The sequence below is a fragment of the Ursus maritimus genome, unplaced genomic scaffold, assembly GCF_017311325.1.
Source record: "Ursus maritimus isolate PB19 unplaced genomic scaffold, ASM1731132v1 scaffold_18, whole genome shotgun sequence".
NCBI lineage: Eukaryota > Metazoa > Chordata > Mammalia > Carnivora > Ursidae > Ursus > Ursus maritimus.
This window is the reverse complement of record NW_024424230.1, coordinates 39,875,019-39,896,442: the sequence shown is the minus strand read 5'-3', so window position 1 is coordinate 39,896,442 and position 21,424 is coordinate 39,875,019. Positions and strand designations below refer to the sequence as shown.

The window sequence follows — 21,424 nt, the reverse complement described above, 5'->3', positions numbered from 1 at the left end:
AACTCCCGGGCCTCCCCCTTCCTCACCAGGGTGCCCGCTCCCTCTCTAACCCACAGCTTATTTCTTTGCCTTATGGTACCAAATGCCTTTCTTCACGACCATTTCAGCCTCATATCCCATCACCTGATGCGCTCATTAAAGAACACCCCTAAGATCGCCTCTTAAGCTCCACTCCTCCCCAACCTGATCTTACATGCATACTGACTATCTAGAAACAGAACAAAGATGAACACTTGACCTTGATGGGAAAAAAACCGCTAGGGACATGTGATCAGCTACAGCCGTGTTGCAGAGCGATGCCTATTTGCAGTCCATTAAAGGATTAAGGGCTTCTGGTCCACTGTGGGGGTGACCATAGTACGGGTACCCTCCGAGGAACACAAAACCTAGTGCCAGATAGAATATTTAATCCCGCGCTTCTCTACCCAGATGGCACATGTGAATCACTTGAGGAGCTTTAAAAAAATAATAACAATAAGTCAAACCAATTTTATCCAAATCCTTCAAGGTGGAACACAGGCATTAGTATCATTTAAAAGCTCCCCAGGGGATTCTGATGTGTTGCCAGGACTGAAAATCCATGATTTAATCCCTCTTTACTTTGATATCCTTGCTTTCCCGAATAGAAACACCTTATATTTGAACAGTGCTTTTTACATTAAGTAGAGTTCCAATAGCTCATATTATTTAATGTTCACCCTAGAATTGTGTACAGATGCTTTGTTTTCAGAGAGAAATGCAGATTTGATTGGGGGAGTTTTGTGATTGTAGGGAATGAGATTTTTTTTCACATTCTTCTATATAAAAATAGTTCATGAGATAAACATCTAAAAATGGCATGTAACTTTAATAGGGATATTAAAATCTTCCAACTCTCATGAGATTTTAGAAATTGAAAGAAATATGACAGATGGAATAAAATCTCTTTTATGTTAAATAATGTAACAACATCAAAGGCCAAGGGTGGGGGAAGTGCAGGGAATGACCAGAGAGTGAAAGAGAAAGAGTACATTGAAAAATATGGAAAAAGTAGCTTCTGCAACTCTATGTTAATTTCAACTTCCTATTGTTCTACACTTGGACATTAAATTGCAGAGGCAAAACACTTGGGGAAACTCACTTCACCAAGACGGGGCTGAGTGAAACTATGCCACTCGGAGTAAGTGTATCTGCAGTTGTCCACATCCACGTGTCCTCCCCTGCAGGAATCCAGGGTGTGATGGTGCCCGGCCCCCCGGCACGATTCCAGGGTCTGGTGTCCACCTTTCACCATTTCAATGGTCTCCTGCCCTCCATTTTTCGCTCCTGATCCCATGGTACCACAAAAGCCTTGGCCAGAGGTGTTGACTGTCTGGGTCATAAACCCATTGCCAGAACACTGAAATAAAATAAAATAGGTCCATTTGTATTGAGAAGAAATGGATTCCAAGTAAAGTCATAAGAAGACGAGGAGACAGAATGTTTATTTAACCTTTTATTGATTCATCCATTCATTAGCAGACCTTTGTATTTTCTAATTCTGTGCCCAGTGTAGGGATGCAAAGAGGGACATGATCCCTCAGGGGCTCCAAGAAGCTCTTATTCCAGTGAGGCAGAAAAAGAGATAATTACCCTAAGGATGTATACATAGGTGAAGACAGAATTCTATAGAAACACAGAGGAAGAGCATTAAAATCCAAGCCCGGAGGTAGTAAGTGGAGTAGACTAGAAAACACTGCAACACTGCACTGAGGGACTCGTACTTGAGAAATGGGAAGAAGAAAGCACTACCTGCAGGAAGCCCTACACGCAAAGGCAACAGGGTACTTTGAGGGCCCTCCACTTTCAGCCTGCTGAGAATGCCTACCATATAGGGTCCCAGAGAGGAAGCGGAGAGGTTACAGAAGGCCAGAGAACATTAAGATCCATCTGCCATGCTAAAAAAGTAAGACTATCAAGAAGACGATGGGGATTCAAAGAAGGGTTTTAACATGAGAAGGGACATATTTTTAAAAATCATTCTAGCCAATAATGTAAAAGACATGTAAGAAGAAGACGTGTGTCATGGATATCGGAGAGGTCACTGAATCATTCTAGGTGAAACACGATAAGGACCTAAGCCAAAGGAGAAGCAACGACGATGAGTTAAAGTGATTGGACTCCATACGAAGTTTACTGGTGGTCAGATGGATGAAACCGCAAAGGGAAGAGGCAGGAATTATTCCTATGTGCTCTGCTTGTGCAACTAGGTAGATGGTATATTTCACTGAAGTAGGGATCAAGGACACACTTGTGAGTGAGAGGAGGGCGAACAGTTCAATTGTGAACATGGTAAATCTGAAAAACCTATGGCTGTCCAAAATGAGTATATGCATAGGTGGGTCTGGAGTTCCAGTGGGGGAGCCGAGCTGGAGCTATAATTCCAGAAGTCATCACCATATAGGAGACAGTGGAAGCCACGGGAATAAAGTATAACATCGAGAGAAAATGGCAGACTGAATGAAAACAAGGCTAAGAATAGAACCACAAGAAAAAACATGTTTTAAGGGGTGGATAAGGGAATTAGAGGACAGAACTGATCTGAAACAGCTATTGGAGAATAGAGGAATCCAAGGAGCACAACTCTGAAGCCACGTAGAGAACTATGGTAAGGAGAAAACATCAAAGAGTTTAAGAACTTTAAGTGCCCCTTCGGACCACTACATTTGTATCTTTGGGGTAAATACCCAGTAGTGCAATTGCTGGGCCGTAGGGTAGCTCTATTTTCAACTTTTCCAATGTTTGTAGCAACAATGTCCACAATAGCCAAACTATGGAAAGAACCCAGATGTGCATAGACAGAGGAATGGATAAAGAAGACGTGGTACATATATACAATGGAAAATTATGCCGCCATCAAAAAAAATGAAATCTTGCCATTTGCACCGACGTGGATGGAACTAGAGGGTATTATGCTAAGCGAAATAAGTCAATGAGAGAAAGACAATTATCATATGATCACACTGAAATGTAGAATTTGAGAAATAAGGCAGAGGATCATAGGGGAAGAGAGGAAAAATGAAACAAGACGAAACCAGAGAGGGAGACAAAGCATAAGAGACTCTTAATCTCAGGAAACAAACTGAGGGTTGCTGGAGCAGAGGGGGGTCGGAGGGATGGGGTGGCTGGGTGATGGACATTAGGGAGACTACTAGGGTTGTGGTGAGTGCTGTGTATTGTGTAAGAATAATGAATCACACACCTGTACCCCTGAAACAAATAATACATTATATGTTACTAATAATAAAAAAGAACTGGTTTGAATAAAGTAATCCACCTATTAGATTCAATCAAAAAAAGTGGCCATTGGTGATCTTTGTCAAAAGCATTTCCAAGAGGTGCTGAATGAACAGGAAGTAATATCATGGAGAAATAGAGTATAAATCTTCCAAAAAGCTCCGTTTCAAAGAAAAAGAGATAAGGAGGGAACTAGAGGAGAACAGCGTGAAGGGAATGTTTGAAGATAAAAACAACTTGACTGGACACTGACTTCATGCGGGAACCTCGCGTGGAACTCTGGGCCGCCGGTGAGAAGTTTAGTTACAGCGGTAACCTCAAGCGTGTCAGTTCTAATTATGAACTCTTACTTTCGGACAAGACCTCCATTAAAATCAGGCTCCACTGTGCCATCTTCTTACCAATTTGCTTTTCTTCTATTTAATATGCAGAGTCTCTAACTAAACTGGAAGATTTTCAAGTTGGGATGATTTCGAGTTTCAGATATTTCAGAATCTGGAATGTATCTATAAGTGTGATACATGCTATCTCATCGCCTTAGAAAAGTATACGAGAAAAGAGAACTGAGAAGTAGCCATTTGGTGGCACTGCTACCCTATATTTTTTGCTTAGGCTGCTGCTACAGTGAAATTCTATTTCAAAAAAAAAAAATCCTCATTATCAAATCTCCTTAATGATTCAATTTTTGTCATTATAAATACATGTTCAGAGATCATGCAAGCTCATCCCAGGAGAACTGAAACTAAACTAAAACCAAGGTCGAGCCCACAGTGCCCTGTTTCACATTTTTTCTATTCTCTGTTCCTTCCTGACCATCTCCATGTGCATTGCCTAGAGTTTATTCTCACAGGGTGTCAACGACTCCTTTTCCATGTCCGTGATTTCCAGATTTAACTTCTCCAGTCCTGACTTTTCAACCAGCTCCTAACCCCACCTGGATGTCTTTGCTTAAACTTAGCTCCAGAACTAAAGTCATCACCTGTACTCACTGTACTAAAATAAGCTTACACGTTCACTAAGAAATTTTGTTACACTTTGTAAAAATACACCTAAAATTATGTTTTGGTATAAGTTGGTAATTGAGTCCTTTTGAGAAGTATTCCTAACAGAGAACAGATAAAGACGGGTGTGAGTACATGTGGCAAAGCGGCCACTTAATGCTACCAGCTCTAGCATCAAACGGCAAAGAACAAATATTATGAACATCTCAATCATTCCCTTCTCGAACATAAAATAAGAGCTTACTGAGTCAAGGATGATTAAGGGACTACATGTATTTTCTGAATGGAGAAATAATTACGGGGTTCCACATGTAGGCATGTCAAGCACAGGTGGGCTGTGATTTTCCATGATGGTGGGAGGTGGCTTAAGAGAGAAAGTCAGTAAGATAGATGCCTTCACACCAAGATATAGAAAAGGCTTGTTATAAAGTCATTGTCCTTGGTTATGGCCTCTGTCACTTTGACTCCACTTTTTATATTGTTACTCAAAAACTAACAATCTTATCATTTACACTTTTAAAATATTTATTGTCCCTGTTTCCAATGACCATTACCCATCCTAGCAGAGCTATCCACTGCTTCAACTACTCAAAGATTCTAATCCTCTACCTTCCCCGTCCCTAACGTCTTCCTTGTCTCACGGATCACCCTGCTCACTCAGCATCACGCTGTACCCATTATGACCTTCTGTGCAGAAAAGCCTTCACCGGCTCTTCCTTACCAAGAGAATAAACCCCAAATCCTTAGTGTGGCATACGACAGCCCCGTGTCCTACTCCTCTTAGAACCTCTCCCCCCAAAAGCCTAACTTGCGTCAAGCTTCCATTGCAAACCATCACTTCTTCCATTTCAAATCAATTTCTTCACTATTTGTTGAGTAATCCCTAAACTTGTTCATCTCCTTTTTTATTCTTAAGGCTGTTTTCCAGCTCTTTCACTATTCACTCTCTCCACTTTCAAACCCTTCCTATTCCTTAAGTTACAAAGGAATCTGTACCTCTTTCACTAAGCCTTTCGGTTGATCCAGACAACAGAATGCACTTACGTATCTCAAGTATCTCTGAACAACAACAGTGCTCTATCATATTGGTGCTATGGTTTACTGGCATGTTCCTACTTATTTTTCCCATAAAAGTAGATTCAGTTTCTCATAAATACTTCGAAATCTTTTTGAGGGAAGAACATGCCTTGTAAGAACTTTTTAAATACACATCCCCCCCGGGGTGCCTGGGTGGCTCAGTCGGTCAAGTGGCTGCCTTCGGCTCAGGTCATGATCCCAGGGTCCTGGGATCGAGCCCCGCATCAGGCTCCCTGCTCAGCAGGAAGTCTGCTTCTCCCTCTCCCACTGCCCCCTGCCTGTGTTCCCTCTCTCACTGTCTCTGTCAAATAAATTTTTAAAAATCTTTTAAAAGAATAATTAAAAATAAATAGACATCCCCCCAAACAAGAAGCCTTGTCCTCGCCGATCTCAAGAGAGAGTGTGGCAATAATCTTCCAAGTAATCTACCCTCCTCCACACACTTTTTTAAAAAATATGTATCTCTTTGATATTTTCTTAGTTTATCTTAAAAACTTTTAGTAAGTTTTTTTTTCCTATTATAAATGGCCAAAGAGTCAGATAAACAAATAGTATCTGGAAATGTACATGGTAGAGAGCAGCTGAAAGACTGTTATTATAATAATTTCACACCATCAAAGAGCAAATTTCAAATCATAACATTAGAGAGTGGAAGAATGATAATTAAAACACATCTGATTTAAGAAGTTTAATAAATGCCACCTACATAAATATTTGAATATTGACAGATAAAATACTTACGCCTGCAAAAGCTGACCAAACTAAAAATATAAATATTAACTCTTACATTACAAAATAATTTCATGACAATCAGTAAAAGAAATTATGAAAGATACTCAAAGAAAAATACTCATTTTAAAAAATTACTTACCACCTTATCATCTCCAGGTGCTTCTGTGTTTGATATAATCAAATTTTGCTGTGCTAAATCTTCAGGAAAACCTCTTTTTTTGGCACCAACAACGCCACATACCAAAGTTAGCAATATAGCTGCATTAAAAAAAGAAAAAGTTTAACATACATAGAATAAAATATTCATCTTTTATTTTTCTTATTACTTCTGGTACGCAGGAGGAAAACAAAGCCACTGAGCATGGCCCCGTGAATTACCTTGGCTTTTCTAAATTAACAGGCCATGATTTAGCTTAGACTTGAAAATCTGAATTAATTGTATGTATATTTTGATTATAGCTCTTTTCAAGAGTTTGAATTCTATCCATAATGTTAAAGTATTTACAATTGTGAGTTAAATAATAAATTTTCAAAAAATTCAATGACACTTATGTAAGACAGACTTTAAAGAGATTTACTGATTCCCAAAAGAATGGTTTGCCTATATAAAAACACGATAGACTTTTCTCCCCAGAACAGATTTATCTCCAAATATCTTAATTAAAACTACTCTGTATTTTGTCTGTTCAGAATTTTCATTCTACGTCATACCTGTGGGAGGTTGAAATATGTGATAATAAAATTAACAGTAATCATAACAACATTCTTACGGTGTTCTACAAGCCCCTCTATCTAGGGTGGCCACAGCCCCTAATCCGGCCCACCATATGTTTTTGTATGGCCCATGGGCTGTGGTTTTTAAATGGTTTTTAAAAATTAAAAGAACGGAAGTTCATTACATGTGAAAATTATATGAAATTCAAATCTTAGTGTACATAAATAAAGTTCTTCCGGAACCCAGCCATGCCCATCACTAAAATATTTTCTATGGCAGCTTTCCTCCTAGAAGGGTAGATTTCGTTGATTCTAAGTGAAACCACATGGCCTGCAAAATGTAAAATATATACTATCTAGCCCTTTATAGAAAAAGCCTACCAACGCCCATACTCTGCGCAGCCCCTTGTTACTTTCTGGTTCCACGTCCAACCCCGCTCTCTGGATGCACTCCACTCCAGCCACGCTGGTGTCCCTGCCATACCTTGACTTCTCCAGGTACCATGTCACCCTAAGGGCCTTTGAGCTGACTTTCCCCTCTGACTGAAAACCTTTCCCCCAGGTACTGTACTTGGCTGACTCTTTTACCTTTCCCCGAAATCATCAAGGATAACCTTGTCAGTTAGCCCCGACCAAACCATCCACTTGAAAGCTGCAGTCACTCTTCCTAATCCCCCACGATCACCCACACACGCTCCACAGGACTACAGCTCCTAATTATTTTGCTCTATTTTTTCCTCCACAGCATTTCCTTTATTAGTTTAATGTCACAAGGCACAGTGTTTCTGTTTGGTTTTATCTGTTTTGTTCACTGATGTCTCCCAAGCACCTAGACAGTTTCTGGCATATCGCAGGTCTTCAACAGATATTTATTTTGTGGAGTTGCTGAAAAATATTGCAAACTGTACTATTTTAAGCTCTTCACATGCATTAACTCAGTTAATGCTCAGTGCTGCCCCATAAAGCAGCTACTCCAATTATCCCCTTTTACAGATGAGGACACTGAAGCACAGTTACGTAGCTCGCCCCAGGCCACATGGCTTGCAAGTGACTGAGCCCGATTACAAACCCAGATAGTTTAGTTCCAGAGTCTTGCTCTTAACCTCTCGTCGTATCACAGAACAAAGAACAACAGCTAATCCAGACTGGAGGCGTGGATGGAAATAGAGCGAAAAATAGGATGCCATTGCGAACTATGCAACTGGCAAGGAGGAGGTTAAAAAAAATCAAAACTAGCAAGATACACCCAAGAAGAGATATTGCTGTGATCCAAGTCATTCCCATAAGGCCGTGGCTAAATGATGAGAAGAGATCACCGTGGCTTGTCGTGGACTTGGATTTGGCAGAAGTTTCAGACTGGTTTATTTAGCCCTAAACGGGGTAGTACCAGGACCAAGAAATGAAAACTTTATGTTGACAGATTTGGTACCGTCTAAGGCATTTTAAACAGCTCTATTCAAGTATGAAATCGTATCTCAAATAGGATCTTGCTTCCTCTCCTTGAAAATATTCCATCCGAACGCAGATAATAACAAAAAAGCAATTTGTAAATTGCCCACCCCTGATGGATAGTTGGACAAGATTACTCTTTAAAGACCCTTTCCTGCACTTAGATATTTATGATACATTTTAACTTTAAGTACGTAAAAGGACTTACAAAATAGTAGTGCTATCCCCAGCAGGATCGCCAGGATCGCCCACTTTCCGAGTACCACTCCTGCACTCCTTCGAGCTGCCGGACATTGACTTGGATGCGTACAATCACACAGATTAACTCTCAGGGTTTTTGTGGTAGATTGACCTTCTCTATCTTTTACAGTAATAGGAACACTATATTCCTGAAATTCAGCATTTTTCTGATATGAAAGACGGGCAGCTGTATCTGAAAGAAAACGAAAGAATTTTATCTTTAGTGGACATGTATTTCTCCCTTAGCGTTTGTTTTGCCACACTTGTTTCTAGACATATTATTCTCAAGGAACCATCTGCCACATGAAAATGAGTTAAGATGGAGAACTACCTTCGACCTTTCTCCGCACTAATATTACTACGTATGTTCACTGTAACTTTTTACAAGAGAGTCTGTAAGACGTAATTTGACATTGGAGTGATCCAGCAGCATTTCAGTAATATTTAATATTCCCTATCTTTCCCTTATCTACAAACCAATGATGGTAGATTGGCCCCTGACATGCACTTCAAGCATTTTTTAATAGTACCAGTTTATGGTACTCATAAAATATTAACAATCATTATACACAAAGTATGTCTTAGTTGACATTCTCTTGTCCATTTCCTTACCATTTACCCATCCATTATCTTTACATATAAGGTAATTTTTCGAAGTACACTAGACTCTTTGTTATTATGCCTTCCCTCTAGAAGTGATCTCAATACCAGAAAGCTAATTAATGTCACCCAGGCTAGGTACAAGGCTTACATAAAAACAGATGTATCAGTATCATAACAATATGTTTTTATCAACTATGATATTTCCCCAATAGCCTTGATACCTATTTTACTGACTTCATTATCAACTGACCAAAAGCTCTACTACACTTTCCATGCCAATTACAACCTTCCGAATTTTGCAGTAAGTGAAATGACACAGCGGCACAATGCACATGGTGGAAATCATCTGTAACTTCTAAGCCCTTCTTAAAGCACTGTTATAGCTGATAAGAATTTCAAAGATTTTTGGCTTCACCTCAAATGTAAAGCTCCCCAGAGGAACGTGAATTACTACTAAGGTTCAGGTGGAACCCTCCCAGATCATACTGTGGCTAAAATACCTCAAATTCCTCTCCTCCCTCAAGACCACAAGCTCAGCTGTAGTCGCATCTCGTTTATTCACAGTAATGCAGCAGCCTGTGATGTCCTTGCCACTCAACTCTGCCCTCTTCAAACTGTCCTGCCACCAATGTCACCTTGTTAAGACATAAATCTGGGCATAGCATTCCTTCCCGGCACAGTCCTAGTGCACCTCGCTGTCCCTACTGTACAAAAGTCAGTCTCCTCAGCCTGGTACATAAGCCCTTCACCACCAGATCCCGTCCGTCCTCCCACCCAATCTCTCAGCATGCCTGCTAAAACCTAAACTCTAACAACACTGGTTTTCCCTAGCATTTTCCTTCTTTATGCATATTTATTAACCAATTATTGATTAAATAAGCACTTATTAAGCAGTTAGTATCACGAAGCACTGGGTTACGTGCTGGAAATATACAGATGAATCACGAATATCCTGAGAAACTCATGTATTGGAGGAGAAAGGTAAACAGATGACAACACAACATGAAAGGAGCTATAATAAAGGGAGAAGAGGTCTAATAAAGGGAGAAGAGGTCGTGATGTGACTCCCTCTACTTCGAGAAAGACTTCATGGATGTGAGCATCTGAGCTGGAGTCCTGTCTGTCCTATTATCTCCACATACCTCTGCAGGGTCGGAACAGTGCACGGTAAATGGTTTGCGCTCCACAGGCATCATGAGTTAATATCAAACTATGAAATGGGAAGGGAGTATTCTAGGCAGAAGGGACAGCATGCACAAAAGTCCACTTGCAGGAAAGAGCAGGATACGGTAACAGAACAGCAGTGAATGGTGGCTGAAATACAGAATCCCACACTCCCCCAGAAACCACTATCACAGGAGGCTGTCCTGACAGCTCCAACACCACGCCTCTGTCCATGTCCCACCATGTTTCCTTCCCGAATACCACGGAGTGCTTGTCTCATACACCCAGATCCCTCATTTCCAGAGTCTGCTTACACTAAAATTTAAACTGCCCATCTCTGTTCTCTCCTCACCTCATTGGAGTCACTTTAAAACTACACCAGGGGCGGCCTGGGTGGCTCAGTTGGCTGTGTCTGACTCTTGATTTCGGCTCAGGTCATGATCTCAGGGTCATGAGATTGAGACTTTAAGATTCTCTCTCTCCCTCTATCCTTCCCCCACCCTCCCTCTCTCAAAAAAACCCAAAAAACACCAAAAACAATTTACATTAATGATATGCCGCCCAATATTTTACCAAAGCTTTTTTGTCTTTATTGTAAATTTTGCCTTCACAGAAATTACGATTTCTTTCTTTTATATGCAATATATAACACAGACCCCATATAATATTTGTAAAAAATTGAGTTAGTCTTCTAAAATATATTAATGAGAAAATTAGAGTAAACAAGGAAATCCACTCTCAGTTATTTTAGGGCATATAAATCATTATTTTTTATTAAAACTTTTGGGAGCCTGGGTGACTCAGTCTGTTAAGTGTCTGAGGCTCAGGTCATGATCTCATGGGTCCTGAGATCCAGCCCTGAGTGGGGCTCTGTGCTCAGTGGGGAGTCTGCTTAAAGATTCTCTCCCTCTGCCCCTCCCCCTACTTGCTCACACACTGGCACGTGTTCTCTCTCTCTCTCCCCCTCAAATAAATAAATAAGTCTTTAAAAATGAATAAATAAATACCATTAACTTTGGTGAGGGTCCACATTCTGCTTGTTTCTGGAGAAGGGTTTGCCAAGCTGAAATAAAATGGAGCGCCATGGACAGGGTCATCGGGATCGACAGCGGAAATGTCGGCATGCTTCATCTTTGGTTTGCAGACTGTTACGTAACTTTGAAGTATTTCTGGTGGATTATCATTCACATCTTCAACGTTCACGGCAAGTGTTCCAGTACACGATCTGCCGTCTAGGAAGAAAGAGAAAAGGCTTAGCGTAGTTTTTTGCCTTTTTTACAGTTTCCTAATAAAATAAATTAACTACATTCTACATATATGTTTTCTTAAATAAGCTAATTATTACAGAATATGGGAAATAAGAACGTAGAAAGATAAAAGAAACCTACAGAGCATCTAAAATGAATACTGCCACCGATAACATCAGCTACAACTGCCAATAAACCTTATGCCAGGATTATTACCAAACAATAATAATCAACGTGTGAACGGCAGACTCTGTGTTTTGTGGGGGGTTCTTTCTGGCAGAGATGTTAATGTGGAGTAAAAAGCCTACAAAAAGTTATTCGAATCCTGATACACATTTAAGCCACTTAGGGAGATTTTTAAAATATGTGATGCTCAGACGCCCCAACCCAGGATTCTGATTCCGTGTGTCTAAGTCATGTTATAAAATGATTTTTTTAAGTTCCCCAAGTTAATTATCATTATTCTCACTGAATTAGAATGTTATTCTAATTATGAATTATTCTAATAATCTAATATGAAGCCGGGGTTAAGAACCTCTGGGTTGTTTTAAGGAACAGAATTCAAGGAAAGGATCGCTTTGACCTAATAACCAATTAAGTTTCTCAAAGATTCTATTTAAAGTGGCATAAAGAGATACACAAGCGTCTAGCGAGACCATTTCATCTGATCCGAGACTTGAGTTTCCTCTTTGCCCTCCAACACATAGATCTATAAGCATCTGAGGTCCCGCCATGCTGGGGATATAAAGATAAAGAAGACATGGCTTACCTTACAAGGTTCACCTTGTTAGATGATTAAGAGAAATAGGAACAGCCTTCAAAGTAATTTCTAACAATTCCAAATACTTATCACAAAAATTCTGCACAATAATAATTGTTTATTCTCCAATTCCTTTCTAAAATACCATATTAAAACTTTCTAAAAAACTCAAAAAAAAAATTTTTTTTTTTTTTTTACCTTGGTCTATTGCCAGGACTGTAATATTATATAAGTCATTTCTGGGAGTCATCGCCTCCCGGTCCAGGACTTTGGAGGTTGTGATTGATCCCAAAATCTCATCAATGGTGATCCATCCTTTAGGATCATGCAATTTTTTGTACCTATTAATGTAAAATAAAAAGTCTTTAGCGATATAAAATGTATTAAAATAAGTTACCATCTCAATTACTGCAAATACATTACGCGTATGTGCTTACAGACTTCTTTGTACCTTAGGCCGTTGCTACTTCTAGTTTCAGGGTCATACGCCTTATAGCCATTGACCTTTGACCCCACTGCTGAGTTTTCTTTAATCCGTACATATTGGGTCGCAGGGCTGCATTCAGGCCCTTCATCCTGATCCCTCACGTGAACTGTGACCAAGGCTCGGTTCATGGCTGCCGTTCTGAGGGCGACATCTCTAGTAAACGGAGCTTCATTGTTTACTCCAATTTCCAGGGTCACTTGGTGGTTTTCTTCATAATTCAGCGGCTTTTTTAAAAAGCACATGGATATCAGCATCAATGTAAAATACATACGATATTCCGAATAACAAGCGAACAACTGTAAATATGAACGGTGCCACATGAATTCTATGTCCCCATTCAATCAATACTGACTTTAATCCTTGGCTAAAGAGAGAGGTGATTCTTCACGAAGCCTTTAGCAAGAGTGGTCTGAAAGTTTCTGCAGGTGGTTTTATGGAGTTGTGGAAAAATAATTCCTGAATTACTTTTATAGTTCATTCTTACAAGCGAAAATTATTCTGAACCTGGAGATAATGCAATAAAACAACAGAATTTTTAGGGCCCTGCTTCGGAGCACTCAAGGACCAGCGTAAGGGGCATCTCACTCCAGGAGAATGCAAGTTTGTTTGACTTATTACTTCCTACTGATGATGTCCATTTCCTTAACCACCGCACTGTGATCCCTCTGCTATACGACGCTGCTTAACGGGTTCAACTGTCTCTAAAAATATCTAAGTGAATCCTCTGATTAAAATTGATTTTTAGACAGCAAATCAAGCAAAACCCATAAAAACATTATTTTACATTGCGTTGCAAACATGAAGCATTTTTTCATGTAATTTTTCGAGGCTTACACTGGGTATTGCATTACAGGCTTAAAACTCTGCAAGATTGGAAATCTGGTGGGATGAAATCAGTGATTAATGAAGAGACAGGAATTCTCTTCCACCACAAGGTAGCTTCATGTTTTAATCAATTAAAAAAAAAACAAAGCTCAAAAATATCCTATATCTGCACTGAGATATTAATGACTCCCTGGAAAATGACGTGCTGTTTTGTAGTGGACCCTCTACGTTGAGCACGGCCGAGAACAGTAGCTTCTTCACTTAAGCCCGTGTGTACCACTGGGGCTGCTCAAATAGAAAGGAAATGCTGGGATGGAAAGATTCCCCAGGCCTGAGCTAAAGACTGCATCGGCTCATGCTCTACGGTTCCAGAAAAGTTATCCAATATGGAAAATTATAACACTAGCCCCATGAACATGTAAGCCTTATAAAAATATAATAATAATAGAGTTTGCCAAGTGTTTTCATTTTCATTGTTATAATGGAATAGCTTTTAGGAAGGCAGAGAGAGGTATTTTTTTTACGTTTTATAGATAACACAGAGGCTAACTTTCCAAGATCACGCAGCTATGCAAAGTTTTGTCCTCTGCACAATTGTGATAAGAATAACATTTAACATTGTAAGCCCACAGTGAGTACTTTCCACTATAGGTTATAAGACTCTCTCAGCCTGTCACACAGGCTCTTGAAAGAAAAATGTTATTTTTTGTTACCAGCCAATATAATGCAATAATAGGAGACATCAACTAACGAGGTAATGTTTGGAAGCTAAAAGAAGTATATTTGAGCAATCTTTGCCTTAACTTACTGATTATTTAATTCTTTTTGGTATAAAGGGATGAATCAAGTTCATTCCTAGCCATCATTATGTAAGTAGTGAAAGAATGATGGATTTTAAAATGTCTGAATTACACGGTGTTTGATTTTAAACTTTTTTTAAAGACTTTATTTATTAGGGAGAGAGACAGAGAGGGGGGGGGGGGGGGGGAGAACAGAGGCAGAAGGAGAAGCAGACCCCCCACCCAGCAGGGATCCCGAGGCGGCTGGATCCCTGCTCCCAGGACTCGAATCATGACCTGAGCCGAAGGCAGTAACCTACTGAGGCACCCAGGCGCCTCCAGTGTTTGTTTTTAAAACAGAAGATGCCTCATCAAGGTTAGAAAGTACTTAAAGATATAACTTAACTACATGAACATGAATCTTTAGCAAGAAAAAGGATAAGATACTTTTAAAGACCAGTGTGGCTACCAAAGGAACTGTGTGATGAATTCACGTATTCTAAGGGTTTGAGGAAATGAAATTTTATTGACCAAAATGTTACAGACTATTATGAATGGCTCCAAGAAAGAGAGAAGGTAAAATTACCAAAGGAGCTAATCATGACAGAGGAAGGAGATAATTTAAAAAGTAAACCCAGAGAAGTAGAAATTAATTCAAGTTCCAAAAAAAAGACTCCCTTGTGCAACTAAGTCATGGTTTGATCAAGTCAAGCAACCCAACTACGGAAAAGAGGAGAGACAGCTAGACGCAACCTACATAAGGTGCTTAGCGTCATTCCCAGTGACAGACGTGAAAGGTGATCAGTACTTGATAACTGTTTCTAAAATTCTAAAAGCATTTCCTAGATATAAGAACTAGGATGTAATTATAAAATATAAGTGTGACTACCTTATGTTTAAAGGTAATGGGAATGAATGCATATACATTTTATTGGGAGGGATTTTCTTTAGTCTTCATATGTGAAATTAACTTAAACTGAAGCAGAGACAAACAAGTAAAGTAGCACCATCTAATTGCTCTCCCTCCTGGGGAATCCTGAGATGGTACCAGAAGCTGTTCACCAGAAATAAAGCAGATGTTTATTAGTCACACAGACTGAGAAGTAATCTAGGATCTAGGCTAGAAGTTCTGAAAATATTTGTAAACATTTTTCTTAATGTCTCTGTGATCAACACTCCATGGGGGGAAAAATCCACTCTGAATATGAAAGAAAATGGAATGTGTTGACATACTATGATTTCTCTTAGCATATCTTCTTTTGAGAAAGTTTACTAAAATTCACTTTGTATTGGTTAAAAAAACTGACAGTAAAAATTTAATTCCTAGTGTTACTTAAATTTTGTCTTCCGAAGCAAAGATAACACTGAGATTAAAAAATAATAAAAACGGGTCTTTAATGCCGGACTTGAATGGGAGAGAACTGAGGAGCAGCCTTCTAATCGAGCAGCAGATACGGAGAACTCTAGAAGCTCTGAACTTGGGTCTTTGACTTGAGCTACTGCAGTTAGCATAATCCATCCATCTCAGATCTGAAACTATTTCTTTGACTTACTTCTAGAAAGAAGTCAAGGTGAGGGTGAGGGGTGAGCAGAAGAGGTGTCCGGGAGAAATCTTTTACAGAACATCTGTTACCAATCACATCAATTTTGAGGCAAATGCCTGCACTGCATAGGTGTGTCTAGCTTTGGAAACTGACGCACAACAGTGCTTTTCACAAGAATTATACACCACAGACCCTCAGCGTACCCCACTTCAGCTGCAGCTGTGGTGGACACTCCCCCATTTATGCTGACAGATTCACATCTCAGGCACAGAAAGATTCAGCTCTTGACATTCAAAGTTTGCTCCAAAGCTGGAGTGTTCTCTCTCTACGAGGCACAGCCATGCCCAGAAGTGCAGGAGAGCTGGGGTACCCTGGAGGGAACCTTCGACCGATGAGGCATGGGTATCAACCATGAGCGTTGATGGATAAATGCCCCAGGTAGCATTTTTAGAGGAGATCATTCTAAAGTACACTCTACACGGTTCACTCCAGGACTGAACACCAGAGGTGACTAGGTCAGAAATGCCGACTCGGTTGGCTTTTCATTCTTGCCTGTTTTACTTTCCCATTTTTACTCTGGCTTCTTGGGATCCACTTTCTATATATTTCCCTTCATTGAGTTCCTTATATTGGGTTCTGCTTTCTGGAGAGTCCGAGTGAAGACTGGATTGAGGTGGGCCAATAAAGAGGAAAACAATCAGTACCATCTGCTTATTTTCTTTCCTACTATCAGTTACAAAGTTTCATTTTTCTTCAGTTGGTTTCAGTATTTAACTTGAGCAGATCATATTAGAGAAAACTGAAATAGAGGTTTGATGTTGAGAGTAATCTGGAACAAATATATTTGACTATTCACACCTGGGTAGAATTTGCTGAGGCTTATTACATAATCTCTGGAAATTTTTAGAGGAAATAATTATAAATAGCTATTTATGTATTAAAGTCTCCACCATTTTGTTGCTGGCAGGAAAGCTTCCTTTAATCAACGGATGACTCCTTTACCTGCCCATAGGATAATTTTTTTTCCTGTTCTGGGTTATAAATATAAAACCAAAGGTCCTTCCCAAATAGGGCCTTTTCTGCCCTCATAACCTGGACCTTAGAATAAAACAATGCAACCAAAAATACAATATATAGGATAAAGAGTAAGTTCCTTCAGTGCTGTCTGATACAACGCTCTATTTCACCCTCAACACCACCTATAAAGGATCAGATACAACTAGGCATATTCCAGAGAAAGAGAGAATGAGAAGACTACGGGCTTCTAAATTCTATCATGCAAGGAATAAAGGAATCAGGAACATTAACCATAGAGAAGGTAAGTTTCAAATGAACATAGCAATCTTTTCAAAAGAATTCTATTTCTTCCATTAGAGATGGAACCCAGACCATTAGAGACAGAACCCAGACATGGGATATAAGGAGAATAATTTGGACACAGGAGAAGTAAGGACTTCCGAGAGTCAGAGCTCTCCAAATATGGAATCAGATGTCAATGGAGATATGACTATCCTTTGAACTGAAAATGTTCAAGCATAAGCTAGGTAATAATGATGGCAGCAAAATTATAGAAGACAGCATTAGATGGAAACAACTGGACTACACAGACTAAGCTCTATTCCAACTTGTGGAGTCTTTGATCTGAAGCTATTTAGCTGATTAAACCATTAGTTGAATAGAACTTGTTAGCTCCCCAAGTTATCAAGTATTCATTATTACTGTACCTTTACAACACACAAAACACCTTCATTAGTTTCTTTGTCTGTGCTGATTTTGAAATGTCCGTTTTCATTGCCCTTCAAAATGGTAAAATTGGCTCTCCAATTGGCAGTGTTAATTAAATCCTTATCTTCTATTGGTATTCGTAAGATCTCCACATTGTATGCATTTTCCTCTACTGATGCTTCATACTGAAACAGAAAAAACTCATTAAAAACTTCCTTTATGAAGAGAACTTCTACAAAGAAAGTAAAATATTTCTTCCACTCCAAGAATACTGGTTCTTATAGTTTTTATCTGGTTTACTTTAAAGCCACGAATTACAAGGACTGTTGTTTCATCAAGGATTATCTTTGAAATGAAAGAACTGCACTACAAATGAAGACGAATTTTACTTGCTTTTGTTAGGAGGAGATAAAATAAATAGTACTATGAATAAATAAAAGAGATTTATAGGTCAGCTGTTTAAATTTTAATTTTATTCATAAAAAATAAACATACATCAAAGTATGACAGGTATTTTGTTAATTCATAAATAACAAATAACAGTTGACAATTAGAGATAGATTCGAAACTCTACACTTACCTTATTTTGTTTGAAAGTAGGTGCGTTGTCATTCGAATCTTTTACTGTTATCATACAAGTTGATGTACTCATCAATCCAAAAAACTGACCATCCATGTCTTGTACTTTCATTATCAGTGAGTACTTATCTACAGTCTGAAAATGAAGCAAACATTTGATTAGTTTTGAAAACACACGCTTTGACTTACAAATGAAACCTCAGCTGTACACTCTTCTACTTGTGCATATCCATGCTTTTATTGGATTCCATATTTGTATACACTTTAAGAATCTGGTACACAGGGAGAAGCTGTGTACCAGAAGCTTTAACAGAGGTTAAATTACAAAAAGCTACACTAAAAATTTAGACTTATAGGTAGGTATAAGTAATAAGCAGGTTGATTGGGAAAAGTTTTATGGGAGTCATAGGGGGAGCACAAAATAAGAACATCTGAGTTTTAGAAAGAGGTTTCTTAAAGATTTAGCATCATCTGCAGTAAATTGAGCTGAACGTCAAAGATATTGTCTAAGACAGGTGATCCAAACCTGAGGCAGTTGCCATGAGGACAGAGAGAAAGGGTGACAGGCAAGTTCCTTGGGAGTTAGCATTTAGTAGGATGTGATGGTAGATTCCATACAAAAATTAAGAGGAAAGAGAGAGTTGAGAAAGATGCCCAGCCGTCCTACTCAGTGTATCATCAACCGTTGTAGCAAATGCAAGAGAGCCTGTTCTCCGCAGAAGTGAACACCAGCAAGGTTAGCAAGGAGGGCCTGTTCTCCGCAGAAGTGAACACCAGCAAGGTTAGCAAGGAGGGCCAAAAGGAAGGAGCCGTGGTTGGCGTATACTGGATTTTATGCGTCTATGGGAAATCTAAGGAGAAAGGTTCGGAAGGCACTTGCATGCGTGGCCCCATACTTACGGGAGAGTTCACAGCCAGTAATACCAATCTGGGGGTCCTAAGTATGTAGACGGTGGTTGAAATTATAGCAGGAATCAGATTATCTAGGAGAGGTTAAAGGATGAGAAGAGCTGAGGATATAAGGAACAGCATTTCAAGCATGAGGGAAGTAAGAAGACGTAAGCTATGCACACTAAAAAGGAAACATCAGAGAAACAGAAAAAGAACCAGGAAAGACAAGAGTTTTATTAAGTGCCAACAATAGACAGGGGCTTCGGGCAACAAGTGGATGTGGCCATTAGGAGGTCACCACTGACTTCAGTGAAGAGAGTTCTTGCAAATGGTGTGGTGGTGATGAAATGAACTCATTTCTTTATGACACAATTACCTCTTCTGCCTTTCTCTTCTCTCTTACTACCCATTAGTACTCTTTCTGTTTTGTTTTCTTTTCACTTTTCTACTTTTCCCCATTTTCAATTTCCTGCTATCTCTTCCTCCATTTTCTTATCCCCCTTCCGCATTGGAAACCAACATTCCCACCCTGAAATGTTCCTCCTTTAGGCCCCATTGTCTGATACCCTGCTTTTCCTTCCTCTAAATGCACTGGATTTTTTTATTTGTTTGTTTTTATCTCCCTCATTCATTTCTTTGTTTTCTGTGTTGTTCCCATAACACACTTTGTGGTTGTTCCCCAAAAAATCCTGTTGACTTTCTTTGATCAGGAAAACAGATCTGGGTTTTGACCACAAATCAGTACCTTAACAAGCTGTGTACCCCCGAATTACTGAATTTTTCTGAAGCCTCATTTCTCTATGTGTAAAAAACGAGGGAAAATGTTCATTTTTGCTTGATTACTACATAGATTTTACCTATCCTACCTATACAAAAACACATTCATACTGCCCCTTCGAACCTACCCATTTGTTACTACCGTTCTGTGCCTTCCCACATAGTATGTCCTGACCACCCAAAAAAATAAAAATAATGACAAATAGAACCTTTATACTATTTTTTATTCCTTTTCATGGGTTCTCACCATCCCTTCCCTTTCTCTTTGGCATCAAATTCCACTGATTTCTTCTGTACATCATCTCTCCACGTCATACTGAACCCTCTATTTGTGTTAATCAAATGGAAACCACTGAAGTGCTGTACTCGAGCTCTTTAGTGCACATGACATCGATTAATCTGCCTCAGTCAATAATTCAGGGCTCTCAGTTAAACACTGGCTGACAAAATAGAGCAACAATAACAAAAATCAGAAGATTCAGTGCAGTAATTTGATTCAGGTGAATCACTCTTTTGTCACGTTGGTCCTCCATAGATTGGACAGAACACTTATCTAGTCAAACAAGGAAATTCTAAGGACCAAATATAATTATGTATCAAGAATTTGAACATAAAGTGTTACACACCCGACAATATGCTAGCTGTCTTATCCAAACAGTGTGACAAGTTTCATAATAATCCATCAACCTTATATCAACTAATCTGTTCCTCCTAAAAAGCACGTTATCAACGATAACTGGATAGGGATCAGTCTGTGATCTAAACTCAGGAAACAAGCAAAATTAATTGTCCTACATGAGAACTGAAGCCTTTACTGAGCTGGAACCTTTACTAGCCACACACAAGACTAGAATAATAGTTAACAACAGCAACTTTCATTAGAAATCTATTGTGGTCCTAACTCCTCCTAAGCACCAACGGATCTGCATTAATCCTATGGCTTCTCTTACCCAAGGAAATACAAGTAATATTAAAAAACATAAAACAGGTAGCAAGACCAGAAATTCTTATTGTCTCACACTTAAACTAAAATAGAAAGACCTAAGATGACGGGAGAGCAAACTGCAGTAAGTGGGGTAGGGATCTCAGCCCCCAGTAACATGAGGCTCCTCAGAGCAGAAAGCTACCTCTCTGTCCAAATAATGAGCAGCCACGGTGATGACACCCGTGCTGGGATGCACAGCGAAGATCCCCGGGGACCTCGGGCTCTGCTCCAAAATGCTATATTTCAGGCGTGTATGCATCGTGTCTGGTTCATCTCTGTCTGTGGCACAAACCACTCCCACTGTGGTACCTACATGTTGGAAAAAAAAAAAGTCTTTAATTTCCAGAACAGCAAAATATGTTTCGGAGTATTTACACTTGCCAAATTTTAACAATGACAGTGGCAATCTAATTTTAGGTGTGTTTCTTATCAGAGCTATTCCATCTTTAGGTAGCACCAATGAAGATGACTTCAAATTTATAACGTAAAACACTATGGTGCTGGGAATCAAGGTACGCTTTTACTTTGTCCACCGTGAAAATGTTTGATAGTAAGTTACTAAAAACTTATTTAAATGGCAATCAAGAATA

At 39.3% G+C, this 21,424-nt stretch overlaps 1 protein-coding gene across 2 annotated transcripts in view; it reads right to left on the bottom strand.

Annotated features, from left to right (window-relative positions):
- The window catches only part of DSC3 (desmocollin 3), a 47,856-nt gene that overhangs the window by 4,993 nt on the left and 21,439 nt on the right, over positions 1–21,424 (bottom strand). For both annotated transcript variants that reach the window (XM_040632618.1, XM_040632619.1), the window contains exons 7-15: positions 20,977–21,143; positions 18,183–18,317; positions 17,602–17,787; positions 12,694–12,953; positions 12,441–12,583; positions 11,243–11,467; positions 8,437–8,661; positions 6,205–6,323; positions 1,121–1,378 (exon numbers count right to left, since the gene is read on the bottom strand). In XM_040632618.1, the coding sequence (XP_040488552.1) occupies positions 1,121–1,378; positions 6,205–6,323; positions 8,437–8,661; positions 11,243–11,467; positions 12,441–12,583; positions 12,694–12,953; positions 17,602–17,787; positions 18,183–18,317; positions 20,977–21,143 (1,718 nt within the window). The remainder of the gene's footprint in view (positions 1–1,120; positions 1,379–6,204; positions 6,324–8,436; positions 8,662–11,242; positions 11,468–12,440; positions 12,584–12,693; positions 12,954–17,601; positions 17,788–18,182; positions 18,318–20,976; positions 21,144–21,424) is intronic.